The 21271-nt window shown below is 42.2% G+C and overlaps 2 protein-coding genes across 3 annotated transcripts; one reads left to right on the forward strand and one right to left on the reverse strand.

Moving 5' to 3' along the window:
* Positions 1 to 969: 969 nt before the first annotated feature.
* On the forward strand, positions 970 to 14828 carry kcnk6 (potassium channel, subfamily K, member 6). Its single transcript, XM_084559292.1, has 3 exons — positions 970 to 1653; positions 6766 to 7158; positions 13136 to 14828. The coding sequence occupies exons 1-3, from the start codon at positions 1338 to 1340 to the stop codon at positions 13375 to 13377; spliced, it is 951 nt and encodes a 316-aa protein (XP_084415418.1). The 5' UTR covers positions 970 to 1337; the 3' UTR covers positions 13378 to 14828.
* Positions 14829 to 15453: 625 nt separating this feature from the next.
* Positions 15454 to 21261, reverse strand: sertad3 (SERTA domain containing 3). 2 transcript variants are annotated; one of them, XM_084558526.1, is made up of 2 exons: positions 20175 to 21261; positions 15454 to 18293 (listed from the first exon to the last, which is right to left on the reverse strand). In XM_084558526.1, the coding sequence occupies exon 2, from the start codon at positions 18284 to 18286 to the stop codon at positions 17216 to 17218; it is 1071 nt and encodes a 356-aa protein (XP_084414652.1). In that variant the 5' UTR covers positions 18287 to 18293; positions 20175 to 21261; the 3' UTR covers positions 15454 to 17215. The 2 variants fall into 2 exon arrangements, with proteins under 2 accessions (XP_084414652.1, XP_084414653.1); XM_084558527.1 differs by lacking the exon at positions 20175 to 21261 and adding an exon at positions 19297 to 19598.
* Positions 21262 to 21271: the final 10 nt, after the last annotated feature.

The raw sequence follows: 21271 nt of genomic DNA on the forward strand, positions 1-21271 counted from the left end.
TTTTGTTATCTCTGCACAATGCCAGAGCAGTAGTTCACACATATTTCCAGTCTTGATGCTAAGCTAAGCTAACTGGCTGGTGGTTGTTTCAGATTTGCTGCACGGACATGAGAGTGGTATGTTTTCTCATCTAACTCTCAGAAAAGAACTAATAGAATCATTTTTACGACCGATCGTAGCCTGGGAATATATACTTTTGCAGTGAAGCCCATTCAAAACATCCAGCCAGAGCTCCGGCTCAGAGGAGAGTGGTTTCATAAAGTTGATCTGAATGCTTCATCTGTACAGACTGTCTATCGTCTGGAGCTGTCTATCGTTCATGCTTCACACTTAACATCCATGCCGCTGTTGCCACGGCTCAGTGTTTGTGCGGTACAGGAGATATTTACTCTTGTGAGCAGCATAAAGGAAACAAGGAAACACATTTAGGTGAGAGGCCATCATGGGAACTGTGCACTAACTCAGATCAGGGTTTATTAGCGTCAGTTTGAACTCCAGCATACATTAGGAGTCAACTTATACAATATTTATATATATACAATATATATAATTATACAAGTCAAAATAAACTGCTGGAACAAACTGCTGCCCACACCTTCCTCTAACGAAATGACTCAGCCTGAGCATCACCACCAGAACTGAAAACACAGGCTAGTGATAAAGGGGTGAATTTTAAGTAGGGTGGAGATACATCTGAGACTAAAAAAACAACTTACTTCTGCAAGTCAAACACAGAACGACAACATGGAGCTACACACAGAGACACTGCATTGTGCAAACCTCCTACAGGACTAAGATTAGATCACATTTACTGCCCCAGATAATTGTCATGACTCCAAAACTACAAGAACAGATGTAAAGTAGAGAAAAGTAGAATACAAAATGAAAAACTACTCAATCTGAAGACAAAACAACATGTTTTAGTTTAGTTGAATTATAAATAAACTCAAACTAAACCTTTTAATTTAGATGTTCAGTCTTGCAAGACAAGCCAGAAGACATTTTTTGGCTGGCTTAAAAAAGCAACAACAAAAAAGCAGGGTTGAGTCTTCATAATAATCCTCAGTCCACTTTATAAAACGATGATGTGATGAACTGAATAAACGCACCTTGACGCTGGATCCAGGACGCACCTCCAGGACTCCGAGCTGAACACACCCTCTCTCTCTGCTGTGGGAGGAGGATGCGATGACAAGGAGGGCTTCAAGTTCAACTAGGACAGCCCCCAAAAAGTTTCCCACACAGAGAAGAAAAGAAAGAAAAGCAGCCACAGAAGCAACAGAGGGAACCTCCGGCCCGGCACCTCCGCTCATGTTGATCCAGGACTAAAACAAGACATGCGTTCTGTAGGCAGGTCGTGGCTGCTGCTTACAGGCTTCATACTCTTTTATATCATCTACCTGCTGTTCGGGGCTCTGGTTTTCTCCAGCATCGAGCGGCCGGTGGAGGACAATCTGCGACAGGCCATGGAGGTCCTGAAGCAGGAGTTTCTGAACCAGAGCTGCGTCAACGCCGCGTCCCTCGAAGCGTTTCTGGTCAAAGTGCTGACGGCCAACAAGTACGGCGTCTCCGTCCTCAGAAACTCCTCCATCACGTCAAACTGGGACCTGGCATCCTCCATGTTCTTCGCCAACACTCTGGTCACCACTGTCGGTGAGTCCAAACAAAGAGCGCAGAGAATTGAGCGAGGAAAAAAAAATCACCTGGTGGCGTTTTTATGCAGGACGCGTAATAGTATTTTAAACTTCGCTTTTACAGATGTCACAGGGAAATGTCAACAGCGCGATAACGTGTGAGCAGACCAGAGTAGTGACTAAGTCTTTGACACTGATTGGAAACCCCTCTCAGTGCTGGCCTGTGTCATATGCTGTTGTTTTGCCACGTGTGATGGTTGAAGCTGAGCCTCGCAGCTTGAGTCAGTTCAGATCAAAACAGACTCATCAGATGACTCATGGGAATAACGACTTTCCTCTAAACTATTCATGTTTCTTTAAAAAAAAAAAAAAACCTGACCTTTTTAAATAGTTGCACAGGAAGGCCCCTTTTCTTGATCGGACAAAATGGAAATATGGTTGAGTGACTCTCTGAGAGAAGAGAAAGTTGAGGAGCTCACCAGACTCCTCTGGTTTTATTCAGTTGCTTGTTTGTAGCCAGGCAGTCTGAACACCTGCTGATGGTATCAGTGTGTTGACCTGGATGTTACAGGAAGTACAGGGTGCAGCTGTGTGAAGGCGGGGGGCCCCTCTTCCACCACTGAGGTTTCTGTGGGACCAGTCAGGCCGTGGAGTGATGTTGAGGTGGCCCTGAACTGATCACACTGTTACAGCATAAGCGGTCGGTGGTGCACTTTGAGTTTATTTTAACTTCCGACCTTAAAAAAAAAAAGATGTCACCATTTATAGTGTAACGGAAAACCTGCAATATCAAGAGAAGTTAAGTTTGAACGATGGGTAATGAAAGACACAATCATGCTGCATGGCGGGAAGTGTAGCGTCCAGCGTTTCTGTTGGGATATCTCGGCCTCTGCTGCTTTTCATTTGGGCTTTTTTTTGGGAAAATCTGTTTCCCATAAGCCTCCCATCTCTGCAAAACTAGTCTCTCTTTAAATTTCATTCCTGTTTATTCTGTTAGTAAAATAATCTTTGGTCATTAATATCTTGAAAACCTGAATGGTGAGGCTTCACAGGACTGTGTCTGCAGTCATTTGTAAGAAGTTTATTCTACTTGGCAAAGTGACGCCTCATCCCGTCCTGAGAGAGTTTGCTGTGCATACAAGCAGCCTTAAAACAGCACCCTGTGTCACAGTTAATTGACTTTACAGTGTTTCCACAGTTTAGCAGGTGGCTCAGTATTTACCAGCTGGCTTACTCATTGACTTGATGTTATTACAAAGCTCTACATTGTCATCTGAACAGTGAAACCGTATTGGCGTATCATGTGCCCTCAGTTTGATGTATTTCCTCTTTAAACAGGATGTTGAGGCACAACAGCAGGAGGCGCAGGGAAAGGCCTGCAAACACAACATGTCTGAAGACTGAACTGTGTGTTCGTCAGGATGGATTTATTTTTCATTTCTTATCTTGAGTCAGACTCGATTACAAGATAAAAAATCCAGTTTATCTAGAAGCGAGCCAGACAGGAAGTCACTGAACGTCTGACATGGAGAGGAAACCTTCAGGTTTTCAGTAGCGTTGTGGTTGATGTGAAGTGAGCTTGTGTTTCTCATAAATACCGTGTTACTGTTGCGGTCAGCGATCAGAAAATGGAAAGATGTGACTTGAGATTGTTTTTCACCTGACTTGTTTTTCACCCCAGTTTCAACACACTGTGCCAGCATCACAACTTGACTACCAGTCGTCTGCAGCAGTGTTCTAGTAACAGTAAAGCCCGCTGCAGGGTTTTTATTACACGCTGCTGTGTTATCTAAACTAAACTCACATGGGCGCCGAGGAAATGCAAATTCATGCTTGAAGCAGAACAAAAGTGACGTTTGTGTTCAGTTTGTTTTCACTGTGTGATGCATGAATTACTTGAAAGTGTTTCCTGACACTTTCAAGACAGAACTCCAGCAGCGAGACGGATCGTTGAGGTTTTAAACAAACCACCGGTTAATTTTTTTTCCTCTGAGCTGTAAGCTGAGGAGGTGGCCGAGCCGTGACTAAGGATGTAATGATGAATGGTGGTGATGTGAAATTGATGCTGCTCAGTTATTTGCAGTGGGGTCAGATGTGGAACACCATGTTACTCTTTGTCTGACAGTAAGGTTTCTTCCAGCCTGACTTCTTATGCGTTAGTTTTACGGCGTAACTACGGCAACAGTGCTGACCTTACGCAGGCCCTAGCGCCGTAGCCTGACGTGCACCTCCCCAGAAATGTAACCACGCATCACGGCGACGCAGAGCGCAAGAGCCGTGATTGGTTCACTTGGTAGTAGCGTGCTTCTGCTTTAGTGCTTCTGTCTGCTTCTCCATCTCTGCAATTTTCGAATCGATTGTTTTGGATCAATAAAGATGGAACACATCAAGGAGAGGTTAACTGAGGAGGTTCAAACCGTTCTATGACTTGTCTTTGGCGAAAGTTTCAGTTGCCATTGCTGACAGTGAAGCAGGAAGTGAAAGTGGCTGGCTAGCGTTTGGGTGGTGTTTTTACAGAGCGAGCCAGACTGACGAGCGCACAAGTACGCATGGCTTGCACCTGCGTAGGTTTCGGTGTCTTTGTCCCGCAGTACCATAAATGAGCCTTTACTCTGCAACACGAGTGGATCACTGGTCGATGCACAGGTCACAAGGACAAGACGGCCCTCTATCAAGTGTATGTCCATGTTTCTTCTTTGCTAATGAATTAAATGGACACAAACCGGCAATAAATGATAAAAGAGAAGAAGACTTCAGTGACATACAAAACCACGACATGTCCAGTAGACTACGAACACATGCAACACAGTTTAAAACGTCCACACAGACACCCAGACACACAAAGCGACTGCAGCTTCGGTGACGAGTAATGTGAAATAAACACCCTTTCAGTCTCAGAGTAGGCGCCCAGGGGCCCCATGTTTTTTGATGATGGAAAACTGTGCCAGTATTGTGCATTTTAAAAGCCCCGTGGCGTTTCTATTGTACAAGAACACAGGTTCCATTCAGGCTACTACGAGTTGTGTGTGTTATCGAAGCCTGAGGAACAAAATAAGATTTTGTTTTTGAATATTCGAGCCTGCCATGTTTTCCAATCTTGCGTCTTGCTTGCGTGAGATGGAAACTAAACTGAGATGTTTTCCCCCCAAGGACACATCTCCATGGCTGTAGCACAGTTCAGAAAATTCTACTGACAAAAACATGACATGTTGACTTTAATGCTTTTATAAGTTATTTATTAGTGAGAATCTAAAGTGAAAGTAATTTGAGAGCATGCATGTGGCTGTAAAGAAGACTATCGTTGGAAATAAGTGCAAGAAGAAAGTGGAAAATCAGTTCTAGGACTAAAATAGCGCCAAAGTAAATAAGAGGAGGGGAAGTGGCCGCTCGATGTTTGTTTGCTTTGACTTCACACTAACTTCGTTGAGCTCGTGCTTGTTCTGTCAGATCACTCTCGCTGCAGCCGGTTAAACCTGTGAAGGCCCCCGGTTGTTTAATAGATGTCAGATGCTGAAGTCACCCACATCGGTTAACACAGAGACTGAGAAAGCCACCACGGTGTTTGTGAAGCATGATTTCATGACGTCGGCTCATCTCAGGAGAAACACCGCGTCCTCGGGGTCAGCGACGGTGTGAGCAGGTTCACGCTGCAGATTTCTCATCAATCCATGAAAACATTTTTTTTTTGCTCAATCCTCCCCGTGCCGCCCCGTGTTTGTGTAGTCAGACAGCTCATGTGATTTCGGTGTTTCCTCCTCTGACCGTGCTTGTGTTTTTCTGTCAGTAACGACGGGTAATGACCCGAAGGCTGATTCACACAAAGAAAACCTTGTAGCGCTCTCCAATGACCTCCGGGCTGCACCTTTAAACGCATCATCCAAAACTAGCAGTGATTACCTGGATGTCATTAAGTTAGGATGAAATAACGTTTACTTACACACTGCCTCACAATGTAAATATACATTTAAACTGATTATAATGTGTCTGTCCAGCACAGCTCAGTTAAACTCCTGTTTATTTGTTAATTTCTTGTCATTTTAAAATACAATCATTCATATTTATGTAGAAAACTCAACACAATCAGCAGCATTTTCTGGCTTTTGCATTGTTTGTTATTGATTGATTATTCATCACTTGTGGTAGCGACAGATTGGCTGAAATCTGACAGCTCTTGAGGACCTAAACCCTCAAATTAACCAAATAAACAATAAGCTTTTTTAACCACACTGCAGCTGGATTATTTACACATCAAACTATATTATATTATCATCTGAAAGTGTGTTTAGCACTCTGTGACTTGATGGACTCATCTAAGTCATCTCTACCTGTCACTATGTGCACTTGATAAAGTAAAAACATTACAAACATACAAAAAGAAAGTGTTTCCTTTTACGCGTATTTCCTGTCATGCCATCTATCTGTCTCTCAGTTGTTACACCGATCAGCCACAACATTAAAACCACAGACCGGAAGAAGTGAATAACATTAACCATCTTGTGAGAATTCAGTGTTCTGCTGGGAAACTTCTGGACCTGGCATTCATTGGTGTGGATGTTAGTTAGACATGTAGCACCCATCTAGACCAGACCAGGCACCCCCACCCCATAGCAATGACACTCCTTGATGGCAGGACAACTTAAAAAAAAGAAAAATGAAGAACAGCACAAGGTGTTGACCTGGCCTCCAAATTCACTAGATCCCAAACTGATCAAGTATCTGTGGGATGATCCACAGAGGCCCCTCCCCTCAAAGGCCCCCACTAACAACACTGTGTTGCTAGACACCACAGGACACCCTCAGAAGGCCCATGTCCATTCTCTGATGAGTCACCACAAGGGAGACCTACACAACACTAGGAAGGTGGTCATAATGTTATGCCTGATCGGTGTATATTGATACTGAATGTAAATTATTGTCGACTAAAGTGGATAATTTCATTATGTCTCTGAAATATGAAGGTAAGAAGGCAAAACATTAAGGGCAAACGTCATAGAAAGAATCTATGAGATGAAAAAACAAATGTAAAATTCACTTAGAGTGCAAAAAATAAACTGGAGGTCAGTTTTTTCCTGTCCCTCGTCTCCCGTCTGTGGTGTCTTCTGAAACATCTCTCCTCTTCTTGCACCTCCAGGTTACGGTCACACCACTCCTCTGTCCGACACCGGCAAAGCCTTCTCCATCTGCTACGCCTTGATAGGAGTTCCCTTCACCATGCTGGTGCTCACCGCCTGCGTCCAGAGGCTCATGTACCCCCTGGTCCTCGCTCCGGTGGGCCTCCTGCAGCGTTCGGGCATGGAGCCTCGTCCAGCCACCGCCGTCCACTTCGTGTTGCTGCTGATTCTGGTGGTGCTGTGCTTCTTCTTGGCGCCGGCGGCCGTGTTCAGCGTGGTGGAGGCGTCCTGGTCGTTCTTGGATGGCGTGTACTTCTGTTTCATCTCGCTGTGCACCATCGGACTGGGGGATTTTGTGCCGGGGATGCACCCCGGACAGAAGTACAGGGCGCTGTATCAGGTTTCCGTCATGGGTGAGTTCAGATGTTTTTACCTGCCTCCTTGTCCGCAAACTTATACCTTTATAGTTAAGAGCAGTAACATGGGATTAAAGCATATTTGGCTTTTTTATATTTAGTTTCACTGAATTCCACTGAGCTGGCAGAATAAAAGGTGACTCATGTTTAGTCTTTCTATTTATGTGCTGGTCTGTAAACCTATTTCCAAAATCTACAGCCAGCAGCATGTCTTTTCTGCCTCCATGTATTCACACTGGCACATTTCCTGCCACACACACACACACACACACACACACACACACTTCTTTTCCTGGTATATGTTTGATTAAGGTGTTGTCTCATCATGGTCCAGGACACAATGACGTGTTGCACATCTCGGCACATGTTTACTGAGTTCAGTCAAGCCGGGGGGGGGGGGGGGGGGGGGGGGGGTCAAATCGGTACAGTGTCCTGACACACATGTCTTCCTTTTTGTTGTGCAGGTTTCATCTTAGCGTTGGTCAGTTATCGTGTTCATCCTGCGCTAGGCTGCGTCCCCCTGAAATACTTTGACAAACGATCAGCTGCCGTGGCTCATCTAATGCTCATCTAAGAGGGTTTTCTGTTTGATCCGTGCCTCCTCTTGTCTACATGTCTTGCATGCATACATCTCTACCACCATCTGTGTGTGTGTGGATGTCCTGTAAAGGGATTTGCCGCTTGCAGTTAGAACTGTGTGCACATATACGTTAAGGTTATCCTGTGGTGACCTCTCGAAATCAAGCTCTGTTTGTCTTCTGCGCTACTACAAACAAGAGTGGTGGAGGAAGAAGAAAACGGGAAGTGAGTGAACACGGCTTCATTCAGTACGTTACAGTGTCATGTTGGCCCTCAGGTGTACGCACAGTGTCGGTGCCTTTGTTTGAGTAAAAGATAACTCTGCAGGTTACTTCCAGCGCAGCAGATAAGCAAACACGCAGATACGCACTCAGTATTAGTGAATGCATATCATATTAACATATATACCACCAAAGAGTTTATAAATACCCCACTGCACCTGTGGGTGTGGTATAGAGACCTGGGGACATGTCCCACATTGAGCGTGGTGTGGTTTTGGTCAGAGAGTTGCTAAATGCCCGCGGAGCTGCAACGGAATATCTGTCATATCTGCACAGAGGTGAGAGTTGAGGGGTGATCACACCTACCTCGAGTCTCGTCTTGCTGCTGCAGAAACTCTGCATCTCTATTTGTTGAGGTGTCCTGGAGAAAGCAGCGTCGGTGTCATGATTGGAAGGATCCTGATTGGTCTCTGCTGATTGCATTATGTTGATTCTCTTATGGAAACGCCGGAGGAAGAACTGTCCAGCTATAATATACCAAAAGTTATTAAAAACCAATTTTTCCAGGGTGATTGTGTTTGCCCTGCTGCTCTGAGGTGGGGAGGGGCTGACCTTTGCAGCTGTGCACGCGGGCTTCATTCACACCTCCGATGTGAGAAGTGGCACCTCTCACTGCTTCTCTTTTCTCGATAGCGTCGGGGGCAGAGGGGTCGGTTCCTCTCAAATGAAACTGCTCTCTGACTTTATCTTTTGGCTCTCTGGAAATTGAAGTTCACTCTTCTGTGCAGCTCATTTCAAGTTAAGCCGATTCACTGAAGATTCTCATGAAACAAATAAAATGACACCGGGAGCGTTGGCGGCTTTTGATAGAAGTGTGTTTTTAATAAGCTTTTTCAGTGCACAAGCACCGTGACTGTCAAGTTAATCGTGTTTGAGTCAGACAGTGGTTGAAATTATAGAATAAATACCCCAAGAAGATATTTGTTTAATTGATTTAGCCATGCTAGTGGTAATGTGCTTTGGCTGACACTCCTCTGTGCATCAGTTGGTACCTCCAACACTGAAATCCAGGATGAAGTAATCAGTGTCTACTGTAGGGCTGCAGCTGATTGTTGTTTTCATTATTTCTGACAAAGAAAAGTTGCAAATCTTGACAAAATATTTGGAATTTGTTTTAGAAAATTCAGCCAGTGCCGCCATTATTACAATAATGACTAAATACTCATAGAAGTCATCAGCCTTAGCTGCAGTTCAACATGCTAAACCACAAAGATGACAGCAATATCAAATACCTGTTTAACATCAGCACGTTAGCATTGTGAGCATTTTAGCATGTTAATGTTAAACTTTAACCTCAAAGCATCACAGAGGTGCTACAAGGCGTATTAGTAAAGAAGGTTTACTACTTATAGAGGAGTTCCTATATCAAAAGCTGGTTTGGTTATAATCCACTGATTTGTTTTGTTTTTTTATACTTTATATTTGCATGCACCGATCAGCCATAACCTTCGCGGTGGTTGCAGTGGTTAGTGCTTATCAAAAGTGCTCTATGGAAGATAAGGTCAAGGGCGGCCAAGGCTCCAGTGAAGGCTGACCCGTGTGGTTGGATCCAACAGATGAGCTGCTGTAGCTCAAATAAAAAAATAAATAAAAAACAGTTTCTGATAGAAAGGAATCAGAGCACACAGTGGATCACTGTTTGTTTAGCGTGGGGCTGTGTAGCTGCAGACAAGTCAGGGTGTCGATGCTGACCCCTGACCTCTGATGAAAGCTCCTACAATGGACCATAGACTGCATATAAATATGGACAATGTGTCCCCACTTCCTGTCATTGGCCAAATTGATGCAATTTTCCCGGGGATACGGGTGGCGGCATCTTGCGACTTCAGAGCCAGAGTCTGATCAGTCCGTTCCGAGAGTGGAGCCACGCAGAGTCGCGATATTTTTGCCCTGACCACAGAGTCACACGAGTTTTCATTTAATTAATACTGCAAAGTTGCAAAGAAATTTTACAAATGCCCGCATGGCATGGCAACTGGTAGTCGCCATTATGTCACATCCTGTTTCTATAGCGTCAAATAACTAACTAAAACTAAACTTATCCAAAAATTGACACTTTAACATGCATCAACATTATATGAACTACCTAAAATGACAGAAACAATCCTTGAAAACAAAAATTTTGACGTGTATTTTAGTGTTTTAGTTCGGCCCAAGTCCCGCCCACTAACATGGAGGGGGTGGAGCTTATGACCTATACTGCAGCCAGACACCAGGGGGAGCTCTACTGGATTTGGCTTCACTTTTGAGGAGCTGTTGCACTGTCCATCATTATACAGTCTATGCAATGGAAGAAGGTGTGTTAAAGTGGAGTCCTCGCCAAGTTTTGACAACAAATGAGGAACCTGTAATATTTTAGTCATAATGTTATGGCTGATCAGTGTTTAAAACTGCAAAGTGATGTCTCATACAACTGGTAAAACTTAAATTATTTTTCATATATATATATATATATATATATATATATATATATAATTTATCAGTGTAGAAACTATTTGGGTGAATTCCCGATATCCTTCCCCCGCATTATTTAACCATTAATGCACTTCTGTCTAAAAGCCCAGCACGGAGACATCATTGTCACATAGCGGCTCTTATTTTCATAGTCGTGCTGTTGTTCCTCTGCCTCTGTGCGGGTGTCCTGTCTATAACTGAATCAGGGTTGGAATGACCTTTTTGTCTAAAAGTAGCCAGGCAGTGGTTGAGTGTGTCTGTGAGCTCTGCTGGTCATATCCAACAAAAACAAGTAAATGCAGCATTTCCAATTCATTACCTTGCAAAAATGCGACGAGCAAGAGAATTCTGCTATAAAACGTTGTTGTGTACTGGATTCCTTTTGCTCTAGGACATGAGTGTGTTTATTTCCCAAAGTGTCTTTCTGTTTATGCACACTTTGATGCCTGCATTATCTTAAATTAGCACATTTCATGAGTCAGAGACAGAGTTCACATCGCTGTGTTTTCCTCTGTCTTCTCCACGACTAATCCCCTGACATCAGCGAGGAAGGAGGTCCGGCAGTTCACACGGAGAAGCCGTGTAGTTCCCTCGTCCCAGAGGTTTTATTATATAATAACCGCGTAGGTCGAGGCAGATTAACCCGGACGGTCCCTGCAGGTTCTGAGGAGGATTAATGACTGTCTGCAGAATGTAGCCTGTTGTTCTCTCAGAATGATGATGTGACGTCTCCTCAAGCTGTTGTTTCCCCAGCTCAAGTGCTGCCAGATGAGATTGATTATATGTAAATGAGTTCTTGTACATAACAACACATCCAGTGTCTTAGCAGTGGAAGGAAACGGGTCGGATTTATTCAATCGCAGATGGCGAGGGCGACACAAATCTGCTGTTTTCAGAAAGACGTTCCTGTTATTTTGTCATTATTGATGGTAGCCTGAACTGACAAGTGAAATCTGTGTTTTCCATAAATATTTTTCTTCACCTCCAATCATTCTAATCAAGTTTGTTTTTGCGGAATCGCATAAATGAAAGGCAACGCCGTGAACTTAAAGGAGACCGAGGAGTTTTCAAATCTTATTTTGCAACTTCTACTCGTTATCCAAAGTTAAAATAATCTAAAGTTGACCTCAAACATTTTATTGATCATGTAAAGTTCAAGTAAGACACCAGAACTGCTGTTTCTGGGGTTTTTGTTTCCTAACGTTGCTGCTGAGCAAATATTTTTGGAGTTTGAACAGTCAAAGTCCTTCAGCTGCTGTTTGTCGCCGTGAGGATTCTCCACACGTGGACAGAGAATACAAGAGACATTCGCTCTGATTCAAGTCCATGCACGAACATAGAGGACCACAGAGCTGCACATGTGTGAATCACCTACTATACACTTCTCACAGTACCAGTGCAGTCATGGAGCTGAGGCTTCTGTAATCTGTTGTTCTTGAAGAGCTGGCCTACTTTTACTTCAAGGAACCACTGCAGCGGTGTGGGACACTTTAATGCACGTATGTGACAGAGGAAAACCACGCGGCTTTTCTTTAAGGCCGACACAAGAATCAGAGCAGAGATAACAGACGCTGAGCAGATTTAGTTTTTACCTTCGCCGGCAACCTGAGGGCACTTCTGTCCTCCTTTCTGTGAAATGGCGTTTCTGAAACGTGATTTTTCAGACTTTTGAGAGCTCGGGAGACTTAAGTGCACTTGTAAAGATTTCTACCAGAGGACAGGGATGTTTCCTGTGTGTTTTTTTTTTTATTTTTATAACGTCAAGCTGCAAGTTTAAAAAAGTTTAGTTGTATGTGAACTTTTACTGCATGTTCAATGAGCATAATTGATATAGACAACACTTAACATGGCTACTGTTGTCCATATCCAAATGAGAAAATTAAATTTTAAAGGTTGTCCACTGGTTGATTATCAACCTGATAGAGACTGAATTAGTCTTTCATCACTTCTGTGAGACTCTAATCCTCATAAAAACCCTGAAATTTAAACACTGTGACAGATCAACAGTGATATTAGATTGTGTTCTTCTCTGGAGTTTCTTCTACAAAGTGTGTCCAGTGGATAAATCTCTGATCTGGGCTTTAACGGCTGGAAAACCCTTACTCTGAATTTTAAAGACAATTTTCATGTGGTTTTCTAACATGAGCTAGAGCCGTCTGGTTGTGTCTTTACATCCTGATGCTGAGGGGTGTTCACATTGGGAATCACAACTATTTTTATTTTCAGGGCCTCAAATGTCCAGTGTCCAAACATGTGCAGACATAACTGTATGCAACGTTGGTTCAGAATCACTCTTTGAAGTCGATTTAATCCAAAAACAACCAGTTATCAAACTGCAAAGGCTGCAGTTTAGAATAGATGTGATGCAGCTTTAGTTTTTCGCATTATTCCTCATTTAAGTTCAATGCAAAATGTGTAATAAATGCATGTTTAAGGTAATTTACTGTTCCTATCATTGCATTAGGTTAAAGGACTGTAACGCTCCATCGTGCATTTTCTAATCTTGATAATATCCATCAGTAAAGTCACGTTTAGAGGTTTTCCACAAATCTTTCAGCCCTACTTCAGATAATATCTTTTATCTTGCAAAAACAGATTCAAATCTAATTCCAGTGAGTGAATGACCTCCTGTGATACGGTTGTTTCTGTCCTCCCTCCAGTCTACCTCTTCGTGGGTCTGATGATGATGTACCTGCTGCTGCGCTCCTTCCACAAGATGGCCGACCTGCACGGCCTGACCACCTTCCTGCAGCTGCCGCGCTGCGAGGAGTCGGACCCGGATGACGACAGGGAGCCCATCGTGGAAGAAGGCCACAATCCGCCTCACCTGACGGAGAAGGCCGCCAACAAGCCCCTGGAGCCGGGATCGCAGCCGTCGTACAACTCCATCAACAAGGGCTGAGCTGTGGGGAGGCAGAGAAAAGAAGAAGGAAGCTCTACCTCTGCCGACGATCCCTCCGTCTTGAACCGGTGATATAAAAAAAACAAAAAAACACCAGGACTGCTGGGCTGAATCTGAATTCTCGTCTGAATTTTTTCATTCTTCTTCTCGGCTCATTTTAAAACATCCAGAGAGCGTGTTCATAATGAGGAATTGAGATGAGTTTTAAGATTCAGTCTTTTCGTGAGAAGACCACCAAACAGTTTGTGAGTGGTTACCACGCCACTCTCTCTTTCCGCACATGTGAAAGGACTCGACTGTGGCAACCCGCCTGGGCTAGAGGGCACACATGTTCTTTTTCCTCCTCAACACTGGTGTAGCTGTGGTGTGTTTACAGCCTCAGGATTGCACAAAGAAGGGCTTGAGCCAAAAATATAAATAAATAAACTTTTGATACACATGGTTGGTTATTTTCAGATCACTTTTTTTCTTTCATGTATTTCGTCTCGTTGTTTTTTTTTTTTTAAAGCCACAGGTTTGGGTTGCTAATTCAGGACCGACATTGTGTAATTGTGCCGAACTAAAACTTTTACACCTTTAACTGCCTTGTTTGTTTGTTTTTTTTAATGTGGGTGCATTGTTCAGCTCCTTCCCTTCGTGTTTCCAGACCGTCCACATGTTTGTGATCGGCCTTCACCTACGTTCAGTTAAAACTTTCATGAAATAAAGGTGAAAAGTGAAGGATTTCTAATAATTTAGCCGCTAACTGGAATCTGTTTCTTATTTAATCTGCTTTCGTTTGTGTGGCTCAGCCTTTAAGAGCCCAGGAACCACAGACGAGTCCTGTTTGCCTCAGGACAAGAGCTGTCCCTCTTTATGGTGCTGCCCCCTGGTGTATGTCTCTATGTAGTGCCACGGGGTTAAAGGGTTTGGCAACAAATGACAGCAAAATAAACAGTGTTTCATTGTGACGATTGATGATTCATTTTAATGGGAAGCCGAAATGTCAAACGTGGATGTTTAAGATGCACTTTAATGGTAAGAACTGATGGGAAACGTGGAGCTGTAGTTGAATGAATAAGATGATTATATCAGATACTGTATAAAACGAGTGTTTTCTGTGTGTGCTGTCGTTTAGTAACAATGCTTTAACGTGTATTCACATTAGATGATCGTAAATTAAAGGAAAACTTTGCCTCGTGTTACGTCCTCCTCGTGTTTGTTCTCTTGCCATTCAAGTCTTCACCGAGGTAGTTTCTGTGACGCGTGCAGTCGCTCGGCTTTAAAGCTAAAACAAATATTGTAATATGTAAAAGACTGACATACACATACAAGCTGAAACTGTCAGACGTTTGTTTCGCTCAGGGATGTGTGACCTGAGGGAAGACTGAAGCGCTGGAGCAGTTTCCTTAGGGTGAGGTACGTTTCGTCCTATTTATTTATTTTACATGAACGTCTGAAATCATTAAGATCTTATTTGTGAAATTAATTTCTTATTTGTTTTTACAGCGTGTACTGACTGGTGAATGAGGCGCATATCCAAATATCCAAGCTTTAGGATTCCACTGACTGAATATCATCATTAGCAGGTTTCTGAGCGTTGTCTGGTGACGTCGTCCACTTTAAGGTATTTCACATCATGAACGTCAAATATTGTCGCAATTCTCTAAATACACCACTAAAACTTTTCACTGGGGTGATAAAATAAAATGCAGCATCAAGGTACTAGATTAAAGCCGCAAGAGAACTTTGTGGTGCACAAACAGAAAGACAGAAAACATAGTTACCATCTTTTAAAGTTGATAATCGATATGTTTACAGCCTATTTAATTCCAAATCCAATGTGCTTTTTGTCATTTTAAGGGAAAAAACACATTTTTTTTTAAAGCACACTTCAAATATTTTGAAGAAATGAGTTTGCTCTGCTGATTAGAGCATCAGATCAGAAAATTATTCTACACAGAACATCTAGTGAGCTAGTAAAGATGGTCCACGTTCAGTCCTGTGCAATACTTCAACAGAATATTTACAAATAAAAGTAAAGAGCATTATTTCCTTTTTTCCATTTTCATTTTATTAAAAACATCCGTACAGTTCTTTTTTTTAAAAAAAAGGTCTAAATACATTGTGTCTGGGAACTTTGTCCTCCATTTCAAAACTGATTAAGTATTCATAAAGAAAACAGACAAAAAAATAACTGCTATGACGGTATATTAATACACCATTAGTGATTTGTCAACATGGCATGACGTTAAGTTACTCATCCTGTTAGCAAAACATGACATTTATAAATAGACTGCAGCTATTCAGAAAAGATCTTTGCATAGAAAGCAACTTAAACCATAAACCAGGTAGAAATGTACAAAAACCCAACAAACAGACATCATGTGCTTCCTTGTCTCTTTCTCCCATCATGCATTTCAATGTGGGTTTAACTGCTGCTCTATAGCCAGCTAACTTACAGTGAACATATTCCCTACAGGTTTTTTATTTTTTATTTTAAAACAATAACAGAACATTTAATAAGAGAATAAGAAATAATTTCCTGCTTAATAAATACAAATATGGCACGTAAAACACATGCTCTCAGGACTGACACTTACAAATGCATATTATTGGCAAAAGTGCAATAACTCAAATGTAAACTAGACAAAACACGCGAAGCCCAATAAAACAAGAAACTGACCTAGTGATGAATGGACTGTTCACAGGGTGGAAGTGAAGCACCATAAGGACTCAGCCAATGTGGCTCAAAGCGGGATGCTAGTCACCCGCTGCTCAATAATATAATATCTGTACGACGCCAGCTGTTGCACAGAGCTCTGCACGGTCACACTGAAGCTCACAGGGATGACTCGTAGATAATCACAGTACTGTAACGGCTCTTTAAATAAAAGCATCTGTTAAAAGACATTAAACTGCACAGAGCCGTTCAGAACAAGCCTCCGTGTTACAGCGAGCCACAGCTGCTCTTAAAAGTCTGTTGTAAAATCTTTTGGAGATTTTTCTCCTGGCCAAAACCTGATTTCATAAATATGAAAATATTTCTGATGACCAAAAAAATGCTACGCAGTTTTTTCTCTTGCTCTAAATCCAGATGACTCAGCATCTGATCTCATGCTCCTGTAATTACTCACTGATAAGCACTGGGTTTCTTCACAGAAGATTGGACCAATGATATTAGTGTTTTAGTCATTCTCCCTCCAACACTAGCCAAATTACATTCTCTCACATTTTGCACTCACTGTATATATTTATATATATCTTTTTCTTTTTTGCTGCCAACGTTCATCCAAATTCGTTAATCCACACCAGACTGGCTGCCTGTTTGTTCATTAATTCAGATTAAAGCTGTGATGCATCGAACATGTTTTAGAGCAACATCGCTGGGGCACATTTTTCACACTTTACAATTATCTGCAAACTTCTCATTTGCTGAATAACTCATGTTCTATAAACCTCCTGTTCAAATTAGCTGAGTCATACTGAAAACTGTAGTAAAATGTTCCTCATTGGTTCATGATCCACTGACTCACTCACAGCCCCCACAGTTTTCACTGTGACTTGCCAGGAAACATAAACCCTGTATTTTTCACTAAAAGCTAACAGAGACTTTACAACTTCTCCTCCTGCTTGTAGAGCATTCCCCGTCTTAGATATCAAACATTTCTCCATTTCTAGAGCAGTCTTACTACTTTCTTAATCCCATAATGCACATTTCATTCTTCAGTCATCATTGTGTTCGACAAACCAGCCATTTGCTTTATGCTTTCAGTTTCTGTCCGCCATCCTAGTGAGTGGTGTTCAGTTTTTGTTCCTATTTAAATTAATTTCTTGAGTTGTGGTGAAGTCAAGGCTATCAGGACTCCACCAGGATCTCCATCAGATGCTCCAGGTCAAATCCTTCTCTCACATGATTCTGACTGGAGAATGAGGCAGATGGTGGAAAAGAGAGAGAAGGCAAAGAGGAGGAAGTTAAAGGGCTGAAGGAGGAGAAAGAAGGCAGGCACTTGAGGCTTGGGTTATGAGAGAGGGATAAATTATGCGAGGAGGAAGAGGAGGGGGAGAAAGGCGGGAGGTACCGGAGAATATCCTCCCCAGTTGGATATCCGTCTCCACTGCTTCTGAGCCCAAGGACTCCCATGTCTCTCTCTAGCAGGGACGTGTCTATGTCGTGGAACAGATCCTCCACAGTGAGATCGCTGAGGTAGCTGGACCTCATCGCCTCCATGCTACTCTCTCGTGCCCTGTACTCCTCCTGATGCTCCCAGCTACTGCCATAACCTCGGACTCCCTGCTTTACCCACGCTGCACCTCCCTCATAGGGCCCTGACAGGTTCTCTAAGGACCGGAGAGGTGTCCGCGGAGCTGCCTGAGGGCTCCCATCAATGGTAGAGTCCAGTGCAGTGAGAATGGAGGAAATGGCAGCGGAGAGGGAGAAATCGGGGTCTGTGGACATCGATTCCCAGTCCTCCTCGTCTGCAGTCACAGGCACGTTTGATTCAGTTGAGTGGTAACTTGTCGGACACCCACTTACAGCACAATCTGACATGTCATTTACAGAAGCCACAGGGCAACTGTAAAGAGCTAAGTGGCTGTCATACGCCATTACTGCAGAGTGATGTTTTTCTACAGCAGAAACACACTCTTGCTCGCTTGTGTAGAGGGCAGGTGAAGAGCTGCAATGAGACTGAGACGCCTCCCTGTCTACAGAGGGCGCGCCACAGGGTTCCAGGCTGATCTGCCGAAGGGTGTTCGCGATGAGGACGGACCGCCTCAGGCTGGGTTCAGGTAGCTCCTGGCTACGCTGATACTTGCTCAAGGAGACTGAGAACACGAACTGCCGCTGGCTCTCCCAGGAGGGACTGTTCCTGTCTGAAACCTCCACATCCTCTGGGGGGAGTTTACGCTTCTGGCCCTTCAGGATCATCTTTCAACTGAGAAGGAAGGCAGAAGCTGTTAATGAAGTTGTACAAAATCATCTTCAGTAAACACTGTGTGAGATTTGGCTTTACGGAAGGAATAAGGGATTGATGAGATTAAAAGCTCTCATACTACAGATTCATTTCAAAACAGATTTGACTAACAATACTGTACATTTAACATAACAGTACGTTGAGGCTTTCATTTTCTGTTTTAACAGTTTTTATTTTGGCTGTCATGTGAAACTTCTGGTGATAATGCACGCACAACTAATGTCTGAACAGACAGCAAATTTGGTTAGAAGTTCATTTGCCACTTCATTAGGTACAATGCATTATAATGTAATAGTCCTGCACTAAATCTAAGCTTCACAACGGGTATGGCATTCAGCATTGTGGTGTTCTTATTATTTTGACAGCTCAATGTTGTTTAGTCAGTGAGCTAAACAACAGAACATTTTAAGTGTTTAATTCAATCCAGTTTAACAGCATCACAAGCTACATCCTCATAATGATCACACAGTTCAATCACCACCTTTCTGATGCTCTTTCAGCATCAACTGAACATTATAACAGTCATGAAGCAAAGATTTTGTGCAAGGCTTTTATCTTTTATTGCATTTTATTAATGTACCTAATAAACTGGCAAGTAAGTTTATTGTTTTTTTGTGTGTTATAATGTTCAGATATCTGGCAAATAACTTATACTAGATGATCCCTTCAAATTAATGTGATAATAATGTTGCAGCACTGTTATAAAAGGTTAACTGCAGACAGTCTTAGTCACAGGGAGCTAATGGTAACCGTGGGATGGGGGTTGTAACGTTAGCTTTATCATCGCGTAGGAGGGAAAAAGAAAAAACCTCCATGCCCGAGGCCTCTGAAGTAATACAAAGTAAATCAAGTTACAGTTAAATTAATAAATTAGCGAGACGATAAAACGGTTTAGCAGTTAACCCACCGAGCCACATGGTAAACTTTAAATTTAAACAGTTAAGACACCGTAAAGCAAACAGACCTGTTGAATCACTTCCCGTCTCTCTCTCCCTCTGTGAGTTTAGTCGACACGGCTGCCGTTAGCTAAAAAAAAAGTTCCGTTATCCTTTCTCGACGCCGACGAACTAATTTAACGTTTTACTCGCGTCATTCACACAAAACTTAATCCTCGTTTGGAAACCGTTATGTCGGTTTAAATCTCTCTACGCTGCGTAGCTAGCCGGCTCGCTCCTCTCCCGCCCGTGATTTGAGTTTCACGCCAAATGCATTACAGTTGGGGGCTGGCAGTAGAAAGGCATTATGGGTAATATAGTTTTTGAGCGTTGAATTCCATCAGATCATTTTCCCATTATAAAAACCGCAATAAATACACGCTAAATTGTTTGTGTGGCTGAAATATTATTAATATCACAATTGTTATCTGTTGTAGACGAGTCGGTTCACTATTTCCCCTATATATTTCATCTAAAACCGGATTGTCCAGCTTGTTATTATGTAAATTGCATAGCACTAATTCCTAAAAGATTACATCACCAACAGAGGAGGGATTTCAGTCGGGACTCTGTCTTTTAATACAAATATGTGAATAAAACAGTAAAATAAACATCACCAATTCGGGTTTAAAGCTAGCGTATCATCAATTATATCTAACTTTAGATACATACTTTATTTCCGAGAGTACATTTGGCAACTGAATCGATTTACAAATCAAAAACCAAACCAAAAGACTTGAAAATTTGTGCATCTAATTTATTACAGCAGTACGAAACTGAGAGCAAAAAAAAAAGAAGAGAGGAATAGTACGCCTGGATCTCACACGTATACATTCACAGCGAAGATGATTTTAACTCTAATAACATACAGTCATTTTGATTTGAAGCAGAGGAAACTGTCATTTACCTGAAAGCAGCCGCCGTGAAGGAGCAGGACGGTCAGTGAATTCGACTTCTACTGTCGTAGACCACTTACATGTCAAAGTTTATGGTTTCGATTTAAACTCTACTGCTCGACTGTGTTGACCACTGAAGAACAAGTAAGTCAACTTTGAAAAAAACAGCTGTGACTCCTCCTCAGCTATTGGATGGAAAACAAAAGCGTGAAGTCAACACAACACGAATTAAGTTCCTGTTAGTCTGCTTCAAACTAAAAACCATGATGCGATTGTCCCAACATTTTTTTTAGAATAGAATATTTCCACGTGTGTTTTTATCTATCCAAATAGATGCAAAATTGTATATATTTTGTTATGTATTACACATTTCTATTCGTGCATTCATGCATTACTCAGGTTATTGCAGCACAAGTTTCAGCTTTCGGCTTTTATTTTGGAGGAAAAAAAGTCAGGTTTCCGGGATTATACTGTCCCTCCTCGGTGTGCTTGATACGGTTCAGGAAAAGGGAGTTGCACAACAGCTTCACATGCAACTCATCTGACTGACAGGTCGTCCTTTTCAGAGGACACACTCACATGAGGTGAGCTGTACGCAGACTTAAAAAACACAGGAAAACACAAGTTCCTTGCTTCTGTTTAACTCAAGATTTGGAGAAATGTTTCCCCATTAATTTTGGCTTTTCAGTTGTAGGATTTTCAGCTTTCATCTCGGGAGACTTTTAAATAAGCGGCATGTGAAATTTGATTAAATGGATTGCAGATTTGCTAATATAGGTTAGGTGAATCTAAAAAAAAAATCTGGTTGTCCTTTATAGGGTATCATGCAGGATCATGTCTAATTTTTAAGCTTCATCCAATATCCAAATTAGACATTTTTTCACTTAAATCGGTAGTTTGATATATTTTTATTCTTTACTCTTTTTCATAAAATATACATGTAATGTATCTAAGTAGCGGGGTAATGTGTGTTTGGCCTGCAGATATTTGCTCATTCACATGACACTTATGAAGAACCTTTAGTACAATAAAGTCTTTTATTTTGAACAGCTAAAAAAATGTATGGGGATTAAAACAGTAAGACGAAGCATCACATGATGTAACGTTC

This window comes from Chelon labrosus, assembly GCF_963514085.1.
Source record: "Chelon labrosus genome assembly, chromosome: 13".
In the NCBI taxonomy this organism is placed as follows: Eukaryota; Metazoa; Chordata; class Actinopteri; order Mugiliformes; family Mugilidae; genus Chelon; species Chelon labrosus.

Coding starts and splice junctions, on each gene's coding strand:
- kcnk6 (XM_084559292.1), top strand. CDS start 1,338: ATGCGTTCTGTAGGCAGGTCGTGGCTGCTGCTTACAGGCTTCATACTC. Junction 1,654..6,765: donor CACTCTGGTCACCACTGTCG/GTGAGTCCAAAC, acceptor TTGCACCTCCAG/GTTACGGTCACACCACTCCT. Junction 7,159..13,135: donor GTATCAGGTTTCCGTCATGG/GTGAGTTCAGAT, acceptor TCCTCCCTCCAG/TCTACCTCTTCGTGGGTCTG.
- sertad3 (XM_084558526.1), bottom strand. CDS start 18,286: ATGATCCTGAAGGGCCAGAAGCGTAAACTCCCCCCAGAGGATGTGGAG.